At 36.2% G+C, this 27880-nt stretch overlaps 1 protein-coding gene across 1 annotated transcript in view; it reads right to left on the reverse strand.

Annotated features, from left to right (window-relative positions):
* Window positions 1-9389: 9389 nt before the first annotated feature.
* The window catches only part of CTNNA3 (catenin alpha 3), a 1724101-nt gene continuing 1705610 nt past the window's right edge, over window positions 9390-27880 (reverse strand). The window contains exon 17 of the mRNA XM_065919867.1: window positions 9390-10210. Coding sequence (XP_065775939.1) covers window positions 9923-10210 — 288 coding nt within the window. The 3' untranslated portion in view covers window positions 9390-9922. The remainder of the gene's footprint in view (window positions 10211-27880) is intronic.

The following is a 27880-nucleotide window of genomic DNA, read 5'->3' on the forward strand; positions in this document are numbered from 1 at the left end:
GGCAGCAGTGATGGTTTCGGAAGAGTGACAGGGAGAATTAGGAGTTTTCAAATCCTGTCCCTGACACTAGGCTCTGTCTCTGTAAACTTGAGGATTATTGGACTCTCAGAATTTCAGATGAGATAGTTCAGAGAGGACCCACATTACAGATCAGTGGAGTTCTGGATCGATTCATTTGAGATAAACTCATTCATGAGTTTTCTCATTCTTTACCAAAATATCAGCTCAGCTACTCCTATGCCAATCACCATGCTAGTGTAGGAGAAACAGAAATGAGCACAACATTATCATTGTTCCCAAGAGTAGAGCGTATAACAGAGCTAAAGAGTGCAAACATTTCTCTGGCATTGGGGCCAAGTACAGCATGTGCATCGTCCTCTTCCAAATTTAGCCCTCAGAGCAATAAACCTCAGAGCAACTGCTGCCTGAGGGATGTACCTGGTGAATAGGGGATGCTGTGATGCTATAAGCCTTCAACAGAAGGATAGAGATGTTCCAGAATCCAGTTGTGGATTTCCAGTGCTGTCGCAGAGGCTTCCTCTGAAGTCAAATAAAGAGACACAATAACAACAAACCCATCAGTTCTGCCCACACCTATGCTGAATCAGTGCCCACAGAGGGCACCCCACCCAGTGAGGGGTTTAGGTCTGTGTTCCGGGGCCTGCTCACTTGTGGCCCTTGGAGTTTGTCCTTTCTGTGTTACAAAGGGTGAGAATGTAGACTTAATCAGTACACCTAACATTCTGTCACCACCACCAACTAGAAAGGGTAGTGAGAAGACAGGAGATCAAAAATGACGAGGGGATTTCTTTCATCTGTGGCACTCAGAATGGCAGATTCTTGCTTCCAGGATCCTGGGGATGAAGGGCGACCTGCTATAAACCTGGGTGTGATCCACTCTCCCTCTACCATCGCTCTGGGCTTTGGACATTCCCCATTGATTCTATAAGAACTCCTTTTTCTGGGCCTACACCTCATGAATCTCTTCCTTTCCAAAACCAGGAGACTGGGACACTACAGGGAGCCTGTTACTTGACAACAAGGCAGAGCAGCCCTTCCCTTACCAGCCACAGGATCCTGGGGACATGGTGTCTGGAAGTTACATCTGTGAGTTACTGCTCCTGGATGCAATGCTTAATGGCGCTGCCCAGGAAATGTCAGGGCATCAGCTCAGCCTCCAGGCAGAAACAGACTCTTCTTGCCAAGAGTGCTTTTAGTACCACTTCCCCCCCCAGAGCCAGCACGACAACAGATCAAGGTGGAGAAAAGGCTGCTGCCAGAGCAAATCTGGGCTCTTGGGGTAGAGTGACACAGGGAGACTGACACGGAAAGACAATCCCACAGAGATTTTCATTAAAAGGAGGTGGCCGGCGTTTTGCAGAACTGAGTGAGGGGAGGCATGGTTTTTCATAGGAATTAAGTGATAAAAGACTTTAAATTTCAGACTGTGTTCTAAGAAGGCACAGAAGCAGACTGAGACCTACCAAGAAGCACCTAAAGCAGTGGGAGTCATGAAGGGAGAAAATCATCTCCTAGAATAGACAACAACACTGTGTAAATGCTGGAAGAGGATCCAGAGACTCTTGCCATGGGATTCACACTGAAGAGAAATTATCACTAGCATAGAGGTGAGGAAGCTAAGATGGATATTCTGAATCTATTAATATTCAGATGCAGAAGTGTTGCTAGAGACAATTGTATTCCATAGATGTATGTGTTCAGTCTCAGAAAAATTGGTTCTTTCCATCAAGTCTTAAGTTTAGAGAATAGTTTCTTATTCAAGTCAAAAGCCTAATGTCCATAGTGAAACCAAAAAAAATGTGCCATTTAAACCAAAAGTTTAATTCTACTACATATTGTCTAAATCACTTGTGTTCAACTGGTAGTTTGTAGTAGAAACCCTCCCAAATTGTAGTCTATGTAACTGAAGGGGACTAGGAATGAAGGTCATACCTTGACTACTGGTTAGATTACTCAGCAGTTTTGTCCCACTCATGACATATACCACCAAAGACAAATGCCAAATGCATAAACAGTATTTTTCATTTTTATTGCTTTAACATATGTAGTTTCAGTTGAGCAAGTTATTAATAAACTACACTGATATGAGTTAAAATAAATAATGTTTCACATAATACTGCATAATTTCAAAACAAACCCAGTGTTACATGTGTGAAATAAATGAAATGCAATGAAAAAAATTAGTTTGATTCAGTTAAGCACAAAAGACATGCAGAATCTCAAACAAGGAATATTTGGGCTTCTATGTCAATGTCATGAGGATATTAAAGAGCTTTATCTATTCCTGGATAAATAATTCATTTTTATTGACTGATGAGATTGACCTCAAAGATAAATAATGACCTGATAGCTCCACAAACACTTTTGCCAAAGTTTACCCATGGCCAAACCATAAAACTTCTTCAAATTGGCTGTTACTATAGTGGATGGTTCACTCAGCCCCAATCTGCCTTCTGCATAGCAGAGTGGGGTATGGAAGCAAAGTAGTTTGAAATCCCTCAAATGCCGCTAAACTTTAGTTCTCAAGATATTGCTGTGATAAAGATGACTATTATCAACTGCTTGCTTTTATTTCATCTCAGACTGTCTTAATTTAAATCTGCCTTCATTCTGACTTACCATGTGCACATTACCTTCAGAAATGTCACTATGTTTAAACTATCACATTTGTTTCCTAAAAAAGTACATACAGTAAAGTAAGTGACTGTTTTTGTTATTGTTGTGTTTGTTTTAGTGTTGCCAGGTTGCTATGGAACTAAAAATAAAATCAAAATGGAAAGCAGAGGCATATGGAAATCTTTCACTGGAAGTTTTAATTTCTACTTAATCACCCAACAACTTGCCCATGAAAATTGTGCTTTAGAGTCCCAACTATTAAGTACTAAATTGGGCATAACATATGTCTACTTCTGTTTTCAGGGATGTATTAGTCATGGACATCAAAGAAAAATCTTTATGTTGTCGTTCTGATCCAATGAAATTTTCTTTGGAGGAATTTTACTGCACAAGGTCAGCTTTCAAAATCAGAAAAATAGCTTAACCCTCAAAGGCAGTTGCTGAAATTCTCATATTTATATCTCATTGTATACTAGCAGACAAGAATAGAGGGTTATAATGGTATAGTAAGCAATGGAAAATTATCTGTATAATATTTTTAAAATTAATTTTATGTTTAAAGCCTCAAGAAGACAAGTTCTCATTAACTGAGAGCATTAACTAAACTCCTAGACTTCCCCCTTTCGCTTCATGAATAAACATTCCAATCCAAATTTGATGTTAGAAACCCAGACCAAAGAAATTTGTCAGTCTCAGCTAGACAATCAGTGAATATCACAGAGTTTCAGATAATTCATGAAGATTGGAAACTGATGTGACATGTTGAGGACTGGCCTAGGACTGCATAATACATGGTTGTCTGAATAGAAAAAAAAAAAAAAGATATATATATATATAACTTCAGGTTTTGAACTATTGATGTAATTATTAAAAGGGGGCTTTAAAATGTTTAGAGATGCTACATATTTTAGGACCAAATACTCAGAACAAGCAAATAAACATTCTTCTTGAAGATGCAAAGGAAAGAAAACTTTAGAACTAAAAAAATATCTCATTTGGAATGAAAACAGAGGATATGAGCAGAATTAGTATTCTGCTAGTACCATTTAAATGGCTGCTGTAACATATGTCCTACACTGAAGAGATGTTTAGAGATGGTTATTAGAAATCTGAGTCTCTTTTAAAGGAACTTCCTTAAAAAAAATAATAATAAAAGAACTTTCTTCTGGAGCTTCCTTTTATGACAGTTGGGAATAGTCACCATCATTCTGAGGCACCAGGTACTCAAAAGTGAAGACCCAAAATAAACATTTCTGACTCCACTTTAAGAAAGACCAGGAAGTTCACTACCCCAGGCCTGAGAAGGGGAGATATAGCAAGCAACAGGGCCAAGAGGGAGAGTCTAGCCTTCAGTTGTCTTTAGGAAGAAGGATCATGTAAAGTTAAAGAACTAAATTTGCTTACAGTCAGGCACATATTGCATCCATTTTGTTACCTTTATAAAGAAGGAAATATACATTTCCTATGATTCAATCAGTTTGGAAACTTTAGCTTATTTCAGTAATCCTTGGCCAGTCCTCCCATGGGATCCATAACTTTAAACAGATAAATACATATTAGCAGTAAAAAAGGAAAGAAATGGTGTCCACAAATGTTTGTCACCAATTGATGCTAAAGATGAGTTTAAACATACATCTCCATGGAAGATTTCACCTCCGTGGAAATGAAGGTAATTTGGTGTTTTCATTTGATTTCAGATCACATAGATGAAATATTCATTCCTTATATACCCGATAGTCTTTGTTCAGTTATTAGAGGTGATAACATCCAGTTAATTACTTATATACCTATCAATGATGTGGGGGTGTATGTATGTATATGTGTGTGTTTGTGCACAAAGTTTTGATCCCTTTGTTCTTACATAGGAACCCAGCCAGCACTTGAAATGTGTATCTCATTTTCAACTGAAAAATCCCATCTCATTTTCCAGGAAGTCTGCTGTGGTGGCTAAAAGTTCAAACTCTACATTGCAAACAAATTTTAAAGCCAGTGAGTTTTGTAGCAAGATCCATATCCTTACTTTCTTTATCCAAGGAATAGAACTGATAATGTTTATCTCATAGGGTTATTGAAAAAAATTAAATAAGGTAATAGCATTTAACACAGACCTAGCTCATGGCAAGAATCACTGTTTTGTTATCTGATGTATCCTAAGAACCTAGGGCAAGGCTTGGAACATCAACATTGCTCAACAAATATTTGTTAAATATATAATATCCTGATTCACTCTGATACTGGGAAGAATTTCACCCATCATCGGCCTAGAAAATTGTCTGGATTTCTGCTTCTCATCTTGCAAACAATATCACTAAATGATCTTCAAAAGTTACACAATGTGTCCTCCTGTCCCGACATGACTTCATTCCAAACTGCCAAAGACAAGTGCCCCATCTTATCCTTAAAACCTTCCTGAGGAGGAGGTTGCCAAATCTTCCCAGAACTCTTTCTCTCTCTCGTATAAAAGTTCACTGCTTCAGCAACTACCTTTCTCATTCCCTTCTCCACCTCTGTCACTTACCCACTTTCTTTTAACTGCTCTGTACTTACTGAAATTTTTCCTCCAATTTGTTCATTTTGAAGGTCAGTCCTTGGGTTTTGTTCTCCTAAACCAGTGGGAGTTGTTGGATGCTAGAAGCCAGCCTATAGCCATGAACATCTCATCCCACAAGCTACATAAAGACCAGATCAAACCATCTATCATCTGAAGGTAAGATTGGGTTCCCCTTAGAAGTGGTTCTCTCAATTAGTATTATTTTCTTTAGCAATGTTCAAGAATAAGTCTTATCTATCTTGGTGGGGGAAAAAATTCACAGGTAAAATGATGAACATAGGAAATTATTCTTTCTTTTGCTTTAATAGAAAACATTTCTTGTTCATGTAAATTAGTTAAAATGGCAAAAAATGCATTTAAAATTTTAATTCTTCTCTCTCATTTTTAGATGTCTAGGATAGTATTAACACCTTGATTAGGACATCTTTAGTTACTAAAACTGGTTTTAACAACATTCATATTTTTATATTCTAATAGACCCAAAGAACCAAAATGAAAACTTTAAACTACTTTGTGGATAGACTTTTCTGTCCTTAGGCCTGACTTGTTTATTTGATAGTAAAACAATGCAAAATACTAATAATAAAGATATTCTAATGGTATGGGAAGAGAGTTATGAAAAAAAAATGCTACAGGGTTTTCGTCTGATTAAATGTTGCTTTCTGGCATGTGATATATAAATGAAAAATTATATATAAATATACATTTCTCAGGTTGCACTTTTTTGTTGACTTAAAAAGATTTATTAAAATAATATGCAAGTTATTTTCTTTTAACTGGATGCCCCTCAATTTTCTGACCAAGTCAAATAAAAATATATCTGACTTTCACAAACAGAAAAATGGTTGTTTGATACCTAAATATGCAATAGACAGACAGTCTTAACAAAAGGCAGGCTGACAAAAGAAAGTATGAATTTCGTTCAATTTGATATTCTGGTGCTTGCTTTGCTGACCTAGAAAATTACAGTGACAGTGAAACAGTTCTGCAGTGAGTTCACTAGAGAAGACTAAATATGACCAGGAAAAGTCTCCATCTTATTCTACTCATTCTACCACTATAAAAAGATGTGTATCCATGGGAACCACAATCCCTAACAGGGAAGTGTGGATTTGACACCAAAAAAGGTAAGAATGTTTTCTGGAATAGGGGAAAAAACAAAACAAAACAATGTATAACGCCTTTGGGATTTTAAATTAATAATTTTAATTAGAATGCTATTTATCAATTGATATATGGGATGGACTCCTAAAAGGTGATGAGAGATTTTTGGTGAACGGACTAAGAAGAAAGCACATTATTAGCGGGTAATTGACTGGGATGAACATGCCTGACTGTCATTATGGTAGCAATCTGTTAGCAGTTAATAGGAAGCTACAAGCTCAAGGATGATGAGATGCAAAGACCACCCAAAAAGTAAAGGTATAGGAAGCCACTGGAAATACCTCTACTGTTAAATATTAGTCTTTTCAGCTGCTCATTAAAATTTGAGGAGCACTGATTATTAGATTTTGAGCTGCGTGTTCCCAATTTTGTCTTGTTTTAATGTGACTTGAAAACTGACCTCCTCTGAAGCTGTTAAGTGTGCAACAATGTCAGCCTGATGAAGCAGGCCTTTCTGTTTCAGTCGTGGGGATACTTACCCTTCATACAGAAGGAATTTTACGGGGAACATGTATATCAACATTGATAAATTAAGAGATTTGCAAAGATCAGAGGCAGTTTTAAGAATATTGCATTAAAAAAAAAGAATATTGCATTTTTAAGAATATTGCATCTAATAAATTCAGTTTTCATTCACGTCATAAGACAAGTACAAAGGGAATAATGAACAAATTTCCTTAGAAATTTAGTGTTTGAATTTTTTCCAGACTCATTTATTGGGTCCATTAGAAAGTAAGAAATATTTTAATTTATTAATTTCCACTTGTGATAAGTATACTGGAAAGTTTTATATTTATCACCTTTCCAATTTGATGAAAACCTTCCAGTTTTTCAGCTAAAAATTCTTTAGTAGATTATAATTTCACAGACCTTCGCTACCTTCTGATTTCAGTTCAATGTTTGCCAGTGATGCTGCTGGCTAATCAGGTTGGAACTGTCATTCCAGGTGATATATACCCTCTCCTCCCTCTCAAAGATTTTTTCTGACATAAATTGAATTCACTAAAGGAAAAAGGTGAGTTTTGATTAGTAAGATAAAGCAAAGGTATCATTAGAAGAAGAACAAATCTCTGTGATGCGATTTAAAAAGGTGCATAGATGGGCAATCACCATCATTAGGAAATTTCAGTCATTCCCCTACAGAAGAAGAGCTCAGTTATAAATATATACACCACCTTCATATGAACTGATTAGATTCATTTAACTATGTTTTCTAATGTGAGGATTTGTTAATATATTTGCTGCTAATTTTGCTTGTAAGTATTATACTATTAGCAGGCTTGAATTGAATTAGATTGTGAGATGCTGCACACTGCGGGAATTGAGTCAGGTGGACAGATGTTTTTCTCAGCTCTGCACATCTTGTTCTTATTGCATCTTTGATTACTGCAGCAGGCATTACTCCTGGGACATTCTCCAAGGTAATTTTTTTTAATTATTAAGTTTTCCTTAATTATAGTTGTTTGCTTTAAGCTAAACTGTCAATCCATCTACTTTGAAGAAGGGGACTTTTTCACATCTCATTTTGAGTAAAGAATCATTTTTTAAAGCTAGATACAGAGGTTATTTGACAATCATATAATTTCAAGTTGTTTATGTTGTTTTGGCATCCAGTGCTGCATCTACACCAGCTTTCCATGGGTTTGAGTTTAGGAAAGCTGCTGTAGAAGCAGACAGATACTAGATTTTCTAAACGAGACTCATTATTCTTGAGTGTGTGGCTTTAGGAGCTAAGATATACTAATTTGGTTTTTTTAAAATAAATTATTTTCTCACTTCTACCTGAGAGAGTGTGATAGATATAACTCTTGTAACATCCTCTTAGAATAGAAAATGATGGCAGCATTTCAACAAAGAAATCCCGTTTTGCCTCAATTAGCTAGTTCGTTTTGGAAAACAATTATTTGGATTCTCTGATTCCTTTATGCACTGCTTTTTCTTTTAGGGAGTAGACTCTGTTCAGAATAATTATTATGGGCCAGTGCATCCTCAGTTTTAACTATGCATGCTGTGCATACTGACCAACAGGAAGAAGTTTATAGTTTTTGCTCTTAGAAAGTTTACCTACTTAAACCCAGGAAACCGAGCATTGTGGTAGAAAAACATAATATATTACAATGAAAAGTTTTCATTTTCCTCATAATTTATAATGACCGATTAAATGTCTTCTGCAGACCATTTGCTCAACAGCTTTCGTATCATCCTCTCAACTTTTATGTATCCTTATGTTTCACACATTCTTTTACCCAAACTAGTCCTCCTATCATTAACTGAAGTTGTATATTTAAACTTTACCTTGTCAAACTATGATAACATGATTGTTGAAAAAATTCATTAAAGGTGATTTATTACAAAGTGAAGTCATAATTTTGGTATAATTTTGATAGAGTAGAATAGGAAATGCATGCTTGAAATCCTGTGAAAGGGAACTCTATGCATGAAAAAAGGTAAAACTGAAAGTTGACTCCTCCAAAGACAGATAGGAGTAGAGAGAGAGAAGCAATGCACTCGTCTCTGAAACTGTTATAACATCCATTATGAACTCAACTAGGAATGAACAATGATGGTTATAAGTGACCTGAATGACTTTTATTTTAAAAAATGTTATCAAAATCACTCCAGCGTCATTACCTTTAACTCTACTTCATAGTTCAGTTGTACAATTTGCTCATATTTTTTGACTTACACTTTACTCAATGCCAAACGGATTCTCAAATTGGTCTTTTCCTGTTAATTATACTTGCAAGCTGATACAAATAAAGTTTTAGAGAACTTTTTGCACTTCTTGTATCATAACTCACTTGGTGATATAGTTAGATGCCCATATCCCCAATGGAGGATAACGCTTCCTCCATATATTAATATGTATTCTGGTGAATCTTCTTAAACCCAAAATTCAATGTGCAGAACTGTTGAACACAATGGAACCCTGAAACACACACATTTGTGACATGATAACACTTAAATTTTATAATATTGTTTCATAAATAATCAAGATAGACATTGAAAATCCAGAAGTAGCTTGACTGTGCATACCCAGTTAGTTTCTGATGGATATTAGCCCAAACAGTTGACAGTAGCTACAAATATCTAGAGAAAGACTTTTCCCCCCTGTTGAAGGAATTACACATCTGCCAGGTTAGATGAGATAAATACGCATATAGAGATTAAATTGGAAAGTATTTTTATGAAATCTTTTGTTTGCGTTGAAAACCAAGTCAAGAACTTATGTCAGTGTTTTAATTCAAAGAGTGAATTTAATCAAAAAGAGTGAGTATACTTAACCTATTACAAATGAACGTGAGAAATGAATGTAAGATATTCTGTGAAAGGAAAGCTGAATGACACCTGGATATTTCACTCATTCAATAAGCATATGTTGGCCATACAGAAATGACAATGACAAGATCCCAAATATATGTTGCTCATGTGGGTTAGGGTTTCAATGTTTTACATTACTTGTGGGTTAAATTCTAAGTTAGTAAACTTACAGAACTAATCAAGTGTGAAAATAAAGGAGTGTGTTTAGCCAGAACTTTGTAATATACACACTAGAGTAGAACAGTGGTTTCAGTAGACTGGTCTTCCTCTGAATTCACTCATGACTTGCACTGGGTGGATTTTTTTCTTTGCTGAGCCTCGTCTGACAGCTGCATAAGTTTCCTCTGGTTTCTCTCTTTTAATCAAGGGCTTTTTTGCAGGAGCCTTCATTCTCCACATCACAACTGGGTGCCGGGGCCCAGTGGGACTCTGAATTCGGATGATCTTGGTTGAGGCAATGTAAGACATTTTCACTGTTTGCACTACAGCATTCATTAAATTTTTGGCTGCTTGGATCAGGGAGGTGACACTGTCCAACTGTAGGGGGGAAAAAAAGCTATTATTTGAGAACATAATCGGGAATTTAAAGAGATTTAATGTTGCAGAAAGTGAAATGTGTGACACTTGTTTTTACCCCAGAAATGACAGTTATTTTATCTCAGAAATGAATGAGTTAATTCATGTTTTATGTTTCTGTGTAAATTATCACATCAATCTATTGTTAATCATTTAGTTATCCATCTGATACATAAATAGATCCATATTCTATTTTCTAAGATGATATCTTAGGTTAATTTTTTTCTTGGTTTTCAGTGAACTCTATTCTATAGCTTCTATATCATATCATAAGGACTAGATGGTTACAGCTTTCTTTGTCATGGATCTCCATTTTTCCAGGATTAATGTTGACCCCTTGTATAAGAGATGACTATCTACAATAAAAGTTCTATCATGTATAAGTAACTTAGTAAGAACAACTGAAAAGTCTTAGGGAATTCATAGTCTAAGATAAATAATATATACATATATATACATGCATGTAAACCACTAATTTCCATGAATATTTCCCAAATAATTCCACCTAAAAGAGTCTTTTAAACACAGAATGATTAACCTGTCATGCATAATATTAAAATAGATAAAACCAAAGCCTTATAGTCAAATCTGGTTTAAATTCCAGGACTGCCATTTAATAATATAAACAAATCATTTAATTATCTTCATTCTAATTTTCTCAGATATTAAATAGGAAAGAAGTGTTTATTAAAGTTAAATAGCATATATAAATAACCTCATAGAGTGACTGTCAGTTATTAAATATTTCCTTTGTTTCTTGTGAAGGTTGAGAAAATTGCTTAATCATATACTAATCAAATTTCTAAAAGAAACTTTTCCCACATAACTCTATTTTGTATCTGTTTTATTTTCTTGGTTGTTCACAAAAACAGTCTCTGGACAAAATGAGGTGATATTCCTAGAATCTTGCAAAATACTTTAGGGCTAGCCACGCTGGTTTGTTTTTATATAACTAGTGCTTCTCCATTATTTTAGTTTGGCAGATTGTCATCCACAGCCAATTCACACAGGAAGATGTGCCTCTACCGTCACCTCTGTGATGTGTGCTGTCAGGGTTGAGGCTCAGACAGTGGCTCTGTAGATACTGAAATCCATCAGTAGCTGTCTGGCCTAAGTACTCTACCTTTGCAGTTCAGGGAGTCTCATCTCACATACAGAATAAATGAGTGAAGCAAAGTAGTAAGCTGAGGTTATGTGCCTGGGGCAGTGGTCTAGCTGGCTGCTTTCATGGGAGAAAATTTAATTAGCTCCATTATATGCCCAGCCTGAAATCCTTGAAAAGGTAACACCAAACAATATGTAATTTGAGAGGCAGTGATACTTGGAAATTACATTCTAAGTCTTTTTACTTATTGAAGCCAGGAATGTAAAATCTGTTCATGTGGCAGGAATGGCATTTTTTTTTTTTAACAAAAATTAAATAAGGTTTCATGAAGCACTCACACTCAAATGTTTTTTCTGTATTTCAGAAAACATTTAGAACTTCTGAATCTGTACACAACTTTAAATAAAAAACAACTAGACTTTGAATAAAATAACACACTTTGTTATTAAGGTTACTCTATGGACACATTGCAGGCTAAAATCTGTTGTTTAATAATTAGCAATTTTCATTAAAGGCCTCCTGCAGCTAGTTAGATTCTGAAAGTCATTTTCAATCTCACCATAGGAAGAAAAAAGTTTTTCTAAATGACAAATGAACATGAATAGTAATGAGGATCCTTGGTAATTTTCTCCTTCAAACATGAAACTCTGGTTTATTCCAAGGGCTCTGTGCTATCATTAAATCTTCCATAGAAGGTCCTAGTGACCTGCTGTCATTCAAGATTTCACCAGGGGCTCTGGTCTTCCCACCCTGAAACATATATTTTCTCCTTTTGACTCCATAATCTTGTCATGTATAGATTGTATTTATTTTATTTTCTTTTAATTTTTCCATATGAGTGTGTTTTATATATAAACCTATTCTTGAAGGATGGTGAAATTAAATTTGTGTTTTAAATTGTGGAAATCAACTTGTCGTCTTCCCTCACTGATTCAGCAAAGCTTTGTCTGTACCATTGTGTTCTCTTATGCTGGCCTCTGACAATTTATTTTAAAATCCTAAATGACTGTAGTAGGATTTCTCCTCCAGCAGGCTGAAAAAAATACAGGACAAATTATCCCCCTAGGAGAGCATGAAGACTAGTTTTGCAGACAGATTAGGACAATTGCTGAAAGAATACTGTTATTTCATGAGGAAAGCTCGTGAGACATTCTATGAGGATTTTTGATGTCCAAGAGCTATGTGCATTAAGATGCCTGCCTTTCTGTTATGAGTCAAATCACAGGGCACACAAGCAAGGGCACAGACCAGCCAAGCACACGGTAGGAAATTTTGTTTGAGGTCCAAGCAGTGCCTCAGGCGTACTCATAGAGAATAGCTGCACAACTTCATGTCTGCAAAAGAAAAAAGTATTATAAGCCCTCTTACCAGGCTTACTTTAATGAAACATCCTCCAAGGGAAGAATTCAAAAGAATTCTCTTTGTGAAAACAAGCATATTTGAGTAGGGTAATGCATTACTTTGGGATTTCTTGTTCAACTTAACAAAATTTTCTGAATTTCACAAATGTACCTGTGCAAATGAGAATGTTATTTTACTTTAAAGGCTTGGTGGAGTAAACCATTCAGACTATAAAGCTCAGGTCCAAAAATTCTCTACCATTACAAATAACTTTCATCAACTGTAAAGACTTCTAGGAAAATGTAACCTGAAATATGTGCCATAAAAGGAACTGTTTTTCCTAACATCTGGTAACACTCTTCTCTGATTTAGATGAAGTGTTTTTGATCAAGGTATCAACTGAGAAACAAAACCACATCTAAGGCCCTCAAACCTCCTACGGTTGTATGTAAATATTTGCATGCAAGTACATATAAGCAGGTTCCTGTTGTCTTCTTTCCATAAAAGTGGATGGGGTTAAAAAAATAAGCTATCAAAGAGGAGTTTGACCTACATTAAAAGCCTCTGATCTATATGAATAGACATACCTATATTCCAACCATAGTAAATAGGAACATAGCCACTCTTCCTATGGTAGTGACTTGTGCTTATTCTTACTACACTGGTCTGAGTTCAAAATAAATGAACTTAATTGATCTATTAATATCACAATAAGATCCTCAATACTGTCTATGTCCAAAAGTAAACTGGACACAGTTCATAAATTCTGCCTTTTTTTTTTTTTGAGGATCTAGTTGAATATAGAGATTATGCCCAGTATCAGCTTTTACTAACTGCAAGGATGTATTTTGCAAATAATCAAAATTTAGAATATCTAAATAGAATCCTTCTCAATATTATCATCCTGTAGGAATCTTAATTTTATTGTAATGTCTCTTTTGTGCTTCGTGGCATATACTCCATGATCTCAGGTAAACTACAGTACAATTCTGCCCAGATCTAAGGATGTTTTCAGACAAAAGGCTTGGTTCAACTTAGAGATGTATCTGCAAGCCTTTGTTGTGGAAAAGGAGTTTAACAACAACATGTGTTTTTTTTCCCTCGTAAAAGTGGCAAAATTTTTTACAAAGCCCAAAGTTAAATACCTGTGAATGTTAAGTCCTCCACAAATCCATCAGGGTGGAATGTTTGTTGTCAAATCCTTGTTCAGATCTTACTGTAATTATTGATAGTTACAAGAAATATACAAGAAAGACATGCTAGTCCCTCCTTCCTTCAATTGTTTATGTTCTTCATCCATGTTCTGTCAGAACACCAGAATGCACTGTACTTTACTACTCTAATGCCCCACATTCTGGATACAAGGTCTTTATCAGAAATGTGTTTTGCCTGAGGTTTCCAAGCTGCACTTCACTGATGTGGGGCCCATCCCTTGCACCTGGGCTGTCACCTGGGGAAGGCACAGTTAGCTCCCCACCCCTTGTGTGAATTGCCATGGCAACTACTGCTGCTAGACTTCCTCTTGTTGCCTGGAAAAATATACTTCCTGTCCTATAACCTTCTAGGTAAACTGGTGCCAATGTAGCCTATGAATTCTCATGAGTCTCAGTGTTTACCTGAATTTGTATACCCCTAGTGGATGTTGCACCTGCACCAAAGCAATCCTTGAAAGGCAAATGTGTGTGGTTTGCCTCCAAGTATAATAACAGCTTATAATAATTGCTAATATCTATTGTGTGCTTCCTATGTGTTTGCACAGTCCTAAATAGTTGACATCAAATTAACTCAGTAATACCATGAGGTAAGTACCATAATTATCTCCATTTTAAAGATGAGGAAACAAAGGGACTAGAAGGTTTCATAGCTTTCTTAAGGTGATACAGCTATTAAACGGAAGACCTGGAATTTGAGCCAAAGCAGTCTTGTTCAAATACCTGGTACTTTTACCTATTATACAACTCTGCCTCTTAGTAATATGTCACTTGCAACATGTATTTATTTTCAGATATAGCATGGTTGAAGAAACTGTACCATTAATACAGTGTATAAAATTTTGAAAAATGCTAATAACTTTTTTAGAAAGGTTATAGAATTTTTGCAATTATAGAATTTATAGAATTTTGGTATTAAGAAAAATGAGAGTATCTTACTTGTAAGGTAATTTTTTAGGATGATGGTTTGATTATGTTTATACTATCATTTTCCAAGCAGCATTTTCTTGAAATAGCAAATAAAAATACTGAGTCATCCTCATAAGTTCCAAACAGTTTAAAGACTTTCAATGTCACTCTCAATAAACATATCAATAAGGCAAGTTAAACCATAAACAAATCATATTATAGCTTCTAGGACATGGAATTATATAACATTTATTTCATATTTAAAATGTAAATATAAAACAAACTTTTTTTCTGATTATCAAACAAAATTAAATCTGTTTGCCCTCGTTTTGAAATAGAAACCGAGATCTGGTCCCCTGATCTTGGGGTTTCTATTTAACCCCTAGTTACTTATAAAGTGTTCAATTCAACTACTTGGAAACAAAGTCAGCATAGATAGTATTAAAGAGTATTATGTATATGTGTTGGTAGATAACAAGAGATAGCTTAAATATTTCTAAAAACATACATCAATAGTCTTTCTAACTTGTGATCTAGTAATGGTAGGTGTACACCATAGGAAATGTTTAAATACATATTTGCTGGCAAAAATGCATCTTATAATTCAATGTTTTTAGTATCCACCCTGAACTTTCCTGACAACCTAATTTTATTCCAATACCTGCTTAACACATGTTTCTGAACAGATTTTTAGAGGAGTGGCCAGAATTGGAAACATTCTCCTTTTTCAGATGCATTCAAAAATGCTAAAGAGCCAGACTGGCTTAAGGGGAAAATCAAATAAGGGGCTTTGTTAAGACCAGTCAATGTGGGGTTAAACATCCAAATTGAAATTGTCAAGCTTATAATTAAATTGAGAAGGCAGTGCCTTCTTTGAAGATTAAAAATTATTCCAATGCGCCACTGATTGGATTCATCTTGTAAATGTGTCCTTTACCAATTCTCCATGAGAACATGACAACAGAAGAAAACAACTTAAGTTGAAAGGGGGAAAAAAATCAATATGTGGAATAACTAAAGAAATTTAACACTACTGTGAGGGCCAGACATGAAATCGAATATAACATTTATTCAGTTATAATATTGTCCTGTCAAAAAGTATTCTCAAGTCTTACTGTTTTCTAAAGCATATATTCCACACCAAAAACATTATGTTACTTTAAAAGGAAATAATCACAAACCTAATGCCAATCCAGGTGGCTACTTAGAATGCTGATTTAATTATATTTGAAATGGCCTATTATAAAAATATGATTGGTGATGCATAGTGATTGGCTATTTAGCTGTGAGGCACTGGAGCAGCAGCTGTCTGGTGGTGGAGTGATTGGGAAGAGATACTACACGTCCAAGGGCAGAGAATCCCCAGCAAGATGGCAGGCGCTGGACCAGCGGCTGCACAGAGCTGGAGTGGCTTTGAGGAGATACCCCACATGCAAGGGCAAAGAAGTCCCAGCAAGATGGTAGGAGGGGTGAAATGACACTTAGAATCAAACCCCATACCTGACAGATATGCTCAGAGGGCTCAAACATACCTTGGGCATACCAGGACCCAGAGACCCCACAGAGACTGAGACAGAACTGTGTTTGAGTGTCTCCTGAGAAGGTATGGGTCAGCAGTGGACTGCTGCAGGCACAGGGGCTCTGGGTGCAGTAGACCTGGGTATGGCATAAACTGTCTTGGAGGAGGTTGCCATTAACCCCACCATAGACCCGCCAGAACTTACACAGGAATGGGGAAACAGACTCTTGGAGGGCACAAACAAAACCTTGTGTGCACCAGGAACCGTGAGAAAGGAGCAGTGACCCCACAAGAGACTGACCCAGATTTGCCCGTGAGTGTACAGGAGTCTTCAGTGAAGGCATGGGTCGGTAGTAGCCTGCTGGCTGTTTGGGGGTGAGGAGTGTAGCATAGTTTGGCCTAATGTCAAACAGGGAGGGAACACAGCCCCACCCATCTAAAGAAAACTGGATTAAAGATTTACCAAGCATGGTTTCCCTATCAGAACAAGACAAAGTTTCCACCTCAGTCAGTCTCTCCCATCAGGAAACTCCCATAAGCCTCCTATCCTTCGCCATAAGAGGGCAGAAAGACTGCAAACCACAATCACAGAAAACTAACCAATCTGATCACATGGCCTTGCCTAACTCAATGAAACTATGAGCCATGTCATGTAGGGCCACCCAAGAAGGACCGATCATGGTGAACAGTTGAAAAAACATGGGCCACGGAAAAGGGAATGGCAAACCACTTCAATTTTCTTGCCTTCAGAACCCCATGAACAGTATGAAAAGGCAGAAAGCTATCACACTGAGAGATGAACTCCCCAGGTCTTTAGGTACCCAATATGCTACTGGAGATCAGTGGATAAATAGAACTCTAGGAGCAATGAAGAGATGGAGACAAAGAAAAACAAAACCCAGTTGTGGATGTGATCAGTGATGGAAGTAAAGTTTGATGCTATAAGGAGCAATACTACATAGGAACCTGGAATGTTAGGTTCATGAATCAAGGCAAATTGGAAGTTGACAAACAGGAGATAGCAAGAGTGAACATTGACAATTTAGGAATCAGCAAAGTAAAATGGACTGGAATGGGTGAATTTAACTCAGATAACCATTATATCTACTATTGTGGGCAAGTATCCCTTAGAAGAAATGGAGTAGCCATCATAGTCAACAAAGAGTCTGAAATGCAGTATTTGAATGCAATCTCAAAAATGACAGAATGATATCAGTTTCCAAGGCAAACCATTAAATATCACAGTAATCCAAGTCTATGCCCTGACCAGTAATGCTGAAGAAGCTGAACAGTTTTATGAAGACCTACAAGACCTTCTAGAACTAACACCCAAAAAAGATGTCCTTTTCATTATAGGGGACTGGAATGCACAAGTGGGAAGTCAAGAAATACCTGGAGTAATGGGCAAATTTGGCCTTGGAGTACAGAATGAAGCACAGCAAAGGCTAATAGAGTTTTGCCAAGAGAAGGCACTAGTCAAGCAAACACCATCTTCCAAGAACACAAGAGAAGACTCTACACATGGACATCACCAGATGGTCAACACCAAAATCAGATTGATTATACCCTTTGCAGCCAAAGATGGAGAAGTTCTATACAGTCAGCCAAAAAACAAGACTGGGAGCTGACTGTGGCTCAGAACATGAACTCCTTATTGCCAAATTCAGATTTAAATTGAAGAAAGTAGGGAAAACTACTAGACCATCCAGGTATGACCTAAGTCAAATCCCTTACAGTGGAAGTGATAAATAGATTCAAGGGATTAGATCTGATAGAGTGCCTTAAGTAATATGGACAGAGGTTCCTGATATTGTACAGGAGGCAGTGATCAAGACCATCCCCACAAAAAGGCAAAACGGTTGTCTTAGGAGGCCTTACAAATAGTGAGAAAAGAGAAGCCAAAGGCAAAGGAGAAAAGGAAAGATATATCCATTTGAATGCAGAGTTCCAAAGAACAGCAAGAAGAGATAAAAAGCCTTCCTCAGTGAGCAATGCAAAGAAATAGAGGAAAACAATGGAATGAGAAAGAGTAGCTATCTCTTTAACGAAATTAAAGATGTCAAGAGAAAATTTCATGCAAAGATGGCATAATAAAGGACATAAATGTTATGAACTTAACAAAAGCAGAAGATATTAAGAAAAGGTGGTAAGAATACACAGAACTGTACAAAAAAGATCTTCACAACCCAGATAAGGATGCTGGTGTGATCACTCACCTAGAGCCAGACATCCTGGAATGTGAAGTCAAGTAGGCCTTAGGAAGCATTACTACAAACCAAGCTAGTGGAGGTGATGGAATTCAGGTTGAAATATTTCAAATCCTAAAAGATGATTCTGTGAAAGTGCTACACTCAATATGCCAGCAAATTGGAAAACTCAGCTGTGGCCACAGGACTGGACAAGGTCAGTTTTCATTCCAATCCCAAAGAAAGGCAATGCCAAGGAATGCTCTAACTACCTCACAATTGCACTCATCTCACATGCTAACAAAGTAATACCCAAAATTCTCCAGGCCAGGATTCAACAGTATGTGAACTGTGAACTTCCAGATTTTCAAGCTGGATTTAGAAAAGGCAGAGGAACCAGAGATCAAATTGCCAAAATCTGCTGGATTATGGGGAAAGTGAGAGAGTTCCAGAAAAGCATTCACTTCTGCTTTATTGACTATGCAAAAGCCTTTGATTGTGAAGATCACAACAAACTGTGAAAAATTCTGAAAGAGATGGGAATACCAGACCACCTGACTTGCCTCCTGAGAATCCTGTATGCAGTCAAGAAGCAACATTTAGAACTTGACATGGAACAACAGACTGGTTCCAAATCAGAAAAGGAGTACGTCAAGGATGTATATTGTCACCTTGCTTATTTAACTTATATGCAGAGTACATCATGAGAAATGCTGAAGTGGATGAAGCACAAGCTGGAATCAAGATTGCTGTGAGAAATATCAATACCCTCAGATATGCAGATGACACCACCCTTATGGCAGAAAGTGAAGAAGAACTCAAGAGCTTCTTGATGAAAGTGAAAGAGGAGAGTGAAAAAGTTGGCTTAAAACACAACATTCAGAAAACTAAGATCACGACATCTGGTCCCATCACTTCATGGCAAATAGATGGGGAAACAATGAAAATAGTGAGAGACTTTATTTGGGGGATTCCAAAATCACTGCAGGTGCAGCGCATGGTTGTGGCTGCAGCCATGAAATTAAAAGATGCTTGCTTCTTCAAAGAAAAGTTATGACCAACCTAGACAGCACATTAAAAAGCAGAGACCTTACTTTGCCAGCAAAGGTCCATCTAGTCTAAGCCACAGTTTTTCCATTAGTCATATATGGATGTGAGAGTTGGACTATAAAGAAAGCTGAGTGCCAAAGAATTGATGCTTTTTAACCCTGGTTTTGGAGAAGACTCTTGAGAGTCCCTTAGACAGTACTGAGTTCCAGCTAGTCCATCCTAAAGGAAATCAGTCCTGAATATTCATTGGAAGGACTGATGCTGAAGCTGAAACTCTAATACTTTACCCACCTGATGCGAAGAACTGACTCATTTTAAGAGACCTGGGTGCTGGGAAAGATTGAAGGCAGGAAGAGAAGGGGGCAACAGAGGGTGAGATGGTTGGATGGCATCACTGACTCAATGGACATGTGTTTGAGTAAACTTGGAGTTCATGATGGACATGGAGGCCGGGTGTGCTGCAGTACATGTGGTCTCAAAGAGTCGGATACAACTGAGCAACTTAAGTGAACTGATTCTTTAATCATCGTGGCTTAAGTGCAAATTATTAACTGAGGAACTAGTTTTCTGTAACATTTAGACCCCAGCTACTAGTTACACAGTTTTAGAGCAATTAGTATATTATTCACTAAGTAGTGCTAGCAGGCGTGGGCTGGGTTTGGCATGCTTCTCTGACCATCCGTTTCAACCTGTGTTTTTCTTCTCTCCAGCATCAGACAGCATGCTGAGATATGCCCTCTGCAGAGGCATCTACTGATAATACTCAACCTGACATCTTGATGACATCTGTGGTGAAAGTAAGAAAGCACTGTTGTTGATCCTACACTCATCTCCTGTGTGACCAAAGGTAAGGAAAAGTCAGCTTGTGTGAAGCTAAAAATTCAGATGGCATCAGTTTTCAATCCCTGCAAGGATTTTCTCTTTTATAGACCTTCTCATGTTTCTATTTTTATAGTTTGCCTTGTTCATCATCATTCTATCATTTTAACCCCTCTGTTAGCAATAGTAAACATTTCTTATCTTGCCTCTCTGCTACAAATTTCCAGCAGAAGACATGTCCCCAGCACTGATCTATAAGTTACTGCCTTAGAGAAGCCCCTCATTGGACAGATGGGTTTCTAGATAAATTAATGGCCACCAATCTGAAGCAAACAATGTTTTTGTATCTTTAGCCAATTGTTACACCTGTTCTATGCAAATACTATTTCAGTCTTCTACTCTAATCAAACTTTTGGCACCTTGCATTCTCATCTGTTCTACAGATTACTTCACTTAAAATGCAAAACAGACAAGAAAGTAAACAAACAACAAAATAGTAACAAAAACAGAAGCAGCAAAATGAAACTGTCTGATCTTGTCCTGAATTCTTGTCCACTTTTATTAAAATTAAAGTTCTCTCTTTCTCTCTGCAATTGATATTTCTTAACTATACTCTAGATTCTATTCCATCTCTTCCATCTGAGATTTTGCACAATTACTAATTCTTTTCTACCAATGCATCTTCATTCTTGTCCTTTTTTGTATCTCTTAATCATATACCCCTATCTTGTGTCTCCACCCTGTTAATTACTAGTTTATTCTCTATATCTGAAAGTCTGCTTCTGTTTTGTTATATTTATCTTTGCTGTATTTTTACACTCCACATATAAGTAAAACATACGATGTCTTTCTCTGACTTCACTAAGCATAATATCCTACAGGTCCATCCATGTTACTGCAAATGGCAAAATTTCATTCTTTTATTTAATGACTAATGCTCTGTTCTCTTTACACATACCACATCTGTTTTATTGATTTATCTTTTGATAGACATTTAGTCTATTTCCATATCTTAGCTAATGTAAATAATGTTGCTATGAACATTGGGGTATATGTATATTTTCAAATTAATGTTTTCATTTTCTTTGGATATATACTCAGTAGTGAAACTGCTAGATCATGTAGTAGTTATATTTTTAACTTTTTGAGGAGCCTCCATACTGTCTTCCATAAACCAATTTACATTCCCAACAATGTTGAACTAAGGATTCCTTTCTCTACACCCTCATCAACATTTATCATTTGTTGTCTTTGATAATAGCCGTTCTAACAGATGTGAGGTGGTCCTACCAATTTGCATTTTCCTAATGATCAGTAATGTTGAGCATCTTTTCATGTACCTGTTTGCCATTGGTATATCTTATTTGTAAAATATCTATTCAGATATTCTGCCCAATTATTTTTTAATATGGTTTTGGGATATTGAGTTATATAAGATATTTATGCATTTTGGAAATTAACACCTATCCTTTTCAAACTCTTCCAAAAATTTCAAAAGAACACCCCCAAGCTCATTCTACAAGGCCTCCATTACCCTGATACCAAACCAAACAAAGATTTCACTGTAATATTTAAGTATTCATGAAATCCTATCATAAAATACAACCAGACATTTTGAAAGATTTTCTATACTCCCTGACAATTTTTTTTTCACTTCTTACTTACTTCTCAAGCAGTCAAACTCTTACTTTCACATATGTTTTCCCTTTTTTTCAGCTAGATATCTATCTATACATACATATATATACATATTAAATATATATGGTTTAATATATAATTATCTAGCATATTAGACATGTGTTAAATGTAGAACATTAATATGTAATCTTGTATTTTTGGTTTGTTTCAATAAAATCTCATTTGACTGAGAATCAAGATCCATTGATTCTCATTCTGGTATAATATAAAAAATATAGTTTATTTAGCCTTTTTCTGTTGATGGATTTTGACATATTTGGTGGCTCTTACGAATAGAAATTTATCAATATTCCAGTATGTATATTTTGGAGAACAAATATATGAAATTTTGTTGAGTAGATACTTGAGAGTATGATTGCAGAGCAATAAAAATGCATATATTCAGTTGTATTGGACACTTCCACAGATTTCCAAAGTACTCTTATAAATTTATATTCCCAGTAGCAATACATGAGAGTTCCAATTGTAACATATCTTCATCTGTGCCTTCTTCCCCAAATTTTTCATTTTAGCCATTTTGGCAGGATTATATTTAAAATTTTAATTGGCACTTCCTTGATAATTAATGAAGTTGAGTATATTCCTATATATTTATACTAACCTGCATCTAGAGATGTTGTAAAATGCACTTAATAGTTCATAGTTTCCCAGATTTTTGGATTTATTTTTAGTACACAAGCATGTCATGTATGAATAATGATATTTCTTCATTTTTATTTTGTCTGTTTTTTCCCTTTCATTACTACACTAGGTAAAACTACCAGTACATAAGTGATACCAGGTATTTTTACACACTCATTGAAATGAGTATGTCAAACTTGAATTTTACAACTCATTTCAGTCTTTAAATGTTGTCATCCTGTATTTTAATTCTAAACATACTGTGTATTTTTGAGATTAAGCCTTTGTCTATTGCTTCGTTTGCTATAATTTTCTCCCATTCTGAGGGCTGTCTTTTCACCTTGTGTATAGTTTCCCTTGTTGTGCAAAAGCTTTTAAGTCTAATTAGGTCCCATTTGTTTATTTTTGCTTTTATTTCCAATATTCTGGGAGATGGGTCATAGAGGATCCTGCTGTGATTTATGTCAGAGTGTTTTGCCTATGTTCTCCTCTAGGAGTTTTATAGTTTCTGGTCTTAGATTTAGATCTTTAATCCATTTTGAGTTTATTTTTGTGTATGGTGTTAGAAAGTGTTCTACTTTCATTCTTTTACAAGTGATTGACCAGTCTTCCCAGCACCACTTGTTAAAGAGGTTGTCTTTTTTCCATTGAATATCCTTGCCTCCTTTGTCGAGATAAGGTGTCCATAGGTTCGCGGATTTATCTCTGGGCTTTCTATTCTGTTCCATTGATCTATATTTCTGCCTTTGTGCCAGACCATACTGTCTTGATGACTGTGGCTTTGTAGTAGAGCCTAAGTCAGGCAGGTTGATTCCTCCAGTTCAATTCTTCTTTCTCAAGATTGCTTTGGTTATTCGAGGTTTTTTATATTTCCATACAAATTGTGAAATTATTTGTTCTTGTTCTGTGAAAAATACCGTTGGTAGCTTGATAGGGATTGCATTGCATCTATAGATTGCTTTGGGTAGTATAGTCATTTTCACAATATTGATTCTTCCAATCTATGAACACAGTATATTTCTCCATCTATTTGTGTCCTCTTTGATTTCTTTCATCAGTGTTTTATAGTTTTCTATGTATAGGTCTTTCGTTTCTTTAGGTAGATATACTCCTAAGTATTTTATTCTATTTGTTGCAATGGTGAGCGGTATTGTTTCTTTAATTAATCTCAGCAATATACAAGCAACTCCTGAAGCTCAATTCCAGAAAAATAAATGACCCAATCAAAAAATGGGCCAAAGAACTAAACAGGCATTTCTCCAAAGAAGACATACAGATGACTAACAAACACATGAAAAGATGCTCAACATCACTCATTATCAGGGAAATGCAAATCAAAACCACAATGAGGTACCATTACACGCCAGTCAGGATGGCTGCTATCCAAGTCTACAAGCAATAAATGCTGGAGAGAGTGTGGAGAAAAGGGAACCCTCTTACACTGTTGGTGGGAATGCAAACTAGTACAGCCACTATGGAGAACAGTGTGGAGAATCCTTAAAAAAAACTGGAAATAGAACTTCCATATGACCCAGCAATCCCAGTCCTGGGCATACACAATGAGAAAACTAGATCTGAAAGAGACACGTGCACCCTAATGTTCATTGCAGCACTGTTTACAATAACCAGGACATGGAAACAACCTAGATGCCCATCAGCAGATGAATGGATAAGGAAGCTATGGTACATATACACCATGCAATATTACTCAGTCATTAAAAAGAATTCATTTGAATCAGTTCTAATGAGATGGATGAAACTGGAGCCCATTATATAGAGTGAAGTAAGCCAGAAAGATAAAGACCAATACAGTATACTAACACATATACATGGAATTTAAAAAGATGGTAGTGATAACCCTATATGAAAAACAGAAAAAGAGACACAGATGTACAGAACAGACTTTGGAACTCTGTGGGAGAAGGCGAGGGTGGGATGTTCTGAGAGAATAGCATTGAAACAAGTATACTATCAAGGGTGAAACAGATCAGCAGCCCAGGTTGGATGCATGAGACAAGTGATCAGGGTTGGTGCGCTGGGAAGACCCAGAGGGATGGGATGGGGAGGGAGGTGGGAGGGGGGATCGGGATGGGGAACACATGTAAATCCATGGCTGATTCATGTCAATGTATGGCAAAAACCACTACAATATTGTAAAGTAATTAGCCTCCAACTAATAAAAATAAATGAAAAAAAATAAAAAAAATGATAACAATAAACATATTGTGAACTCAATGGGGCAATTGTAATATTATTTTATGTACAGTAAAATTATCTTGAATGCACGGTTCTCCTTCACCAATAATATTTAGCCAATCATCAAGGCCTTTTAGTAGAAAAGGAAGGTATTGAGAGGGTTAAACTATTACTATCCTAGAACAGGTCATTATATAACTTGGATAACTGCAATATGTTTTTGAACTCTACCTCTGCATTTTTACTCCCCTCTAGTCCATTCTCTACATTAACACTAAAAAATTATCTATAAAGAAAAATCATTTCTTTTACAGTACAGTGATGAATTTTCATTAGACTTTAAAATTTATCTTCATTCTAAAATTTTGTTAGCTTCCAAAAGCTTTAAATTATCCTGTCTATCCTGCTTAACCGAATTTATCTATTGCTTTTACATTATGTACTCCAGTCATACAAAATTAAACTAAACTAAAATATTTTAGTTTTTAAATACACCAACTAATAAAAGTAAATGGAAAAAAAATAAATGCACCACATATTTCTCCTCACCTCTAAGCCTTTTCATAAGTCATTTTTTTTTCTTTACCTGTAAATTACCCTTCCCTTTTCATTAGAGAAACTCCTTTTCTTTCCTTAATATCACTTTCTCAGAAAATCATTCCATGATACCTAGACTATGATGGAAGAACTTGAACAACAAACAATTTAGGAGGCTTCCCTGGTGGTTCGGTCAGTAAAGAATCCACCTGCAATGTAGGAGACCCAGGTTTGATCCCTGGGCCAGGAAGATCCCCTGGAGAAGGAAATGGCAACCCACTCCACTTTTCTTGCTTGGGAAATGCCATTGATGGAGGAACCTGGTAGAATAGAGTCCATGGAGTCTCAAGAGTTGGACATGACTTTGTGGCTAAACCACCATAAACAAAGCAATTTATATTTCACCTAACATTATAGTGATTTTAAGGCAATAAGGTCCATGAAGAAGAGATAATGCTATTATTTTCACCCTGTTTTTTTTTTTCTTTTATTTATTTATTTATATATTTATTTTTTATTTTTCAGTGGGTTTTGTCATACATTGATATGAATCAGGCATAGAGTTACACGTATTCCCCATCCCGTTCCCCCATCCCACCTCCCTCTCCACCCGATTCCTCTGGGTCTTCCCAGCCCACCAGGCCCGAGTACTTGACTCATGCATCCCACCTGGGCTGGTGGTCTGTTTCACCACAGATAATATACATGCTGTTCTTTCAAAACATCCCACCCTCACCTTCTCCCACAGAGTTCAAAAGTCTGTTCTGACTTCTGTGTCTCTTTTTCTGTGGGAAAAAGAGGGTGGGATCAATTGGGAGAATGGGATTAACATATGTACATTACCATGCATAAATAGATAAGTAATGAGAACCTAAAGTAGAACAGAGGGAACTCTTCCCAATGCTTTGCCATGACCTACATAGGAAGGAAATCCAAATACGGGGATATATGTATAAATATCACATTATATCACTTATATATGGAATCTAAAAACGATGCAAATGAATGTTTTTTTACAAAACAGACTCAGAGAATGAACTTGTTATCAGGTGTAAGTGTAGGGAGGAGTGATAGATGGGGAGTTTGCAACTGACATGTACACACTGCTATATTTAAAATAGATAACCAACAAGGACCTGTATATAGCACAGGGAATTCTGCTCAATATTCTGTAACAACCTATAAGTGAGAGAAGAATTTGAAAAACAATAGATATGTATAACTGAACCACTTTGTTATATACCTGAAACTAACACATTATTAATCAATTATACTTCAATATAATACTTAAAAACAATTATTTGAAAGCTATATAAATTGTAGGATTATAAGTGCAGAAACCATATATAAAATATTTTCCAAGATAAATATTATTTCACTTGTTGTATTCTTCCCATAAACAAAATTTTCCAGACATTCCACAGCCAAAGTTCATAAAACAAAGTTTTTGGTGTCTAGAGATGGCTTATAAATCCTTGATTAAGTGATGCTTCTCATTATTTGTCAGAAAACTCCAAATTTCTACATTTACGTAAGTATCACTCAGTGATTTTAACTTTAATCAATAAGACATGTCTAACAGCCTAAGAGTAAAATTATTTTTGTAGTAGATAACCTATATTTGAGCCTCAATTCACAACATCCTAGATATGGAGTCTAGGAAGAAATTAATTTGCTTCCCTGAGCTTATGTTTCTTCTCAGGGTTCATAGTTAAGGTTAAGTGTGATAGCATAAATTTATAAAGTCAACTAGTAAATAATACAAGACAGAATTTGGAGATTTTGATGGAAAAAAACTAAGGACAATTTCTACCTACGTTTGAAAAGCCAGAAAAAACACAAGGACATTTCCTGAGAATAAGAGGTGCAGAACCAAGTACTAAGACTCTCATCCCAACAAATTAGCATGAAACCAGTTCTGCTCATCACAAAGCTTTTAGTACATGTATCAGTCAGAGTCTAGTGAGGAAGACAGAAACTACTCAGGTGTTTCAAACATGGAATTTAATATGGAAAATTGATTATTTGTGAGGCAGCCCTCAATTTATCATTGGTATGAATCATTCCTAGTACTGAATGAAATGGAAAAGATGAAGCTGTGACAAGCAGCTAATACACCAAAAGTAGATGATTGCTTGCCAATGGACTGCCAGCTGTCTCCTGTCATTTAAACCTAGCTAAAAAGTAGTAGCCAAAAACATCTTGGGAAAGGTTCTGGGAGCAAAAGTAATCATGACTAGCAAAGTAAGAATTTTGCCTGAGCAAGCACATCCCTTCAAGTTTAGCACCCCATAGTCTCACTCATAAAATCTCACAGAACTCACCTTTCCATGTCTTTAAGATGCTGTCAAACATGCCTAATCTTCTTTAGAAAATGTTTGCCATTTTGTTGGGCAAATAGAGGCTACAGGAATAGGGCAGTACATAAATGAACTCAAA

The sequence above is a fragment of the Muntiacus reevesi genome, chromosome 2 (assembly GCF_963930625.1).
Source record: "Muntiacus reevesi chromosome 2, mMunRee1.1, whole genome shotgun sequence".
NCBI lineage: Eukaryota > Metazoa > Chordata > Mammalia > Artiodactyla > Cervidae > Muntiacus > Muntiacus reevesi.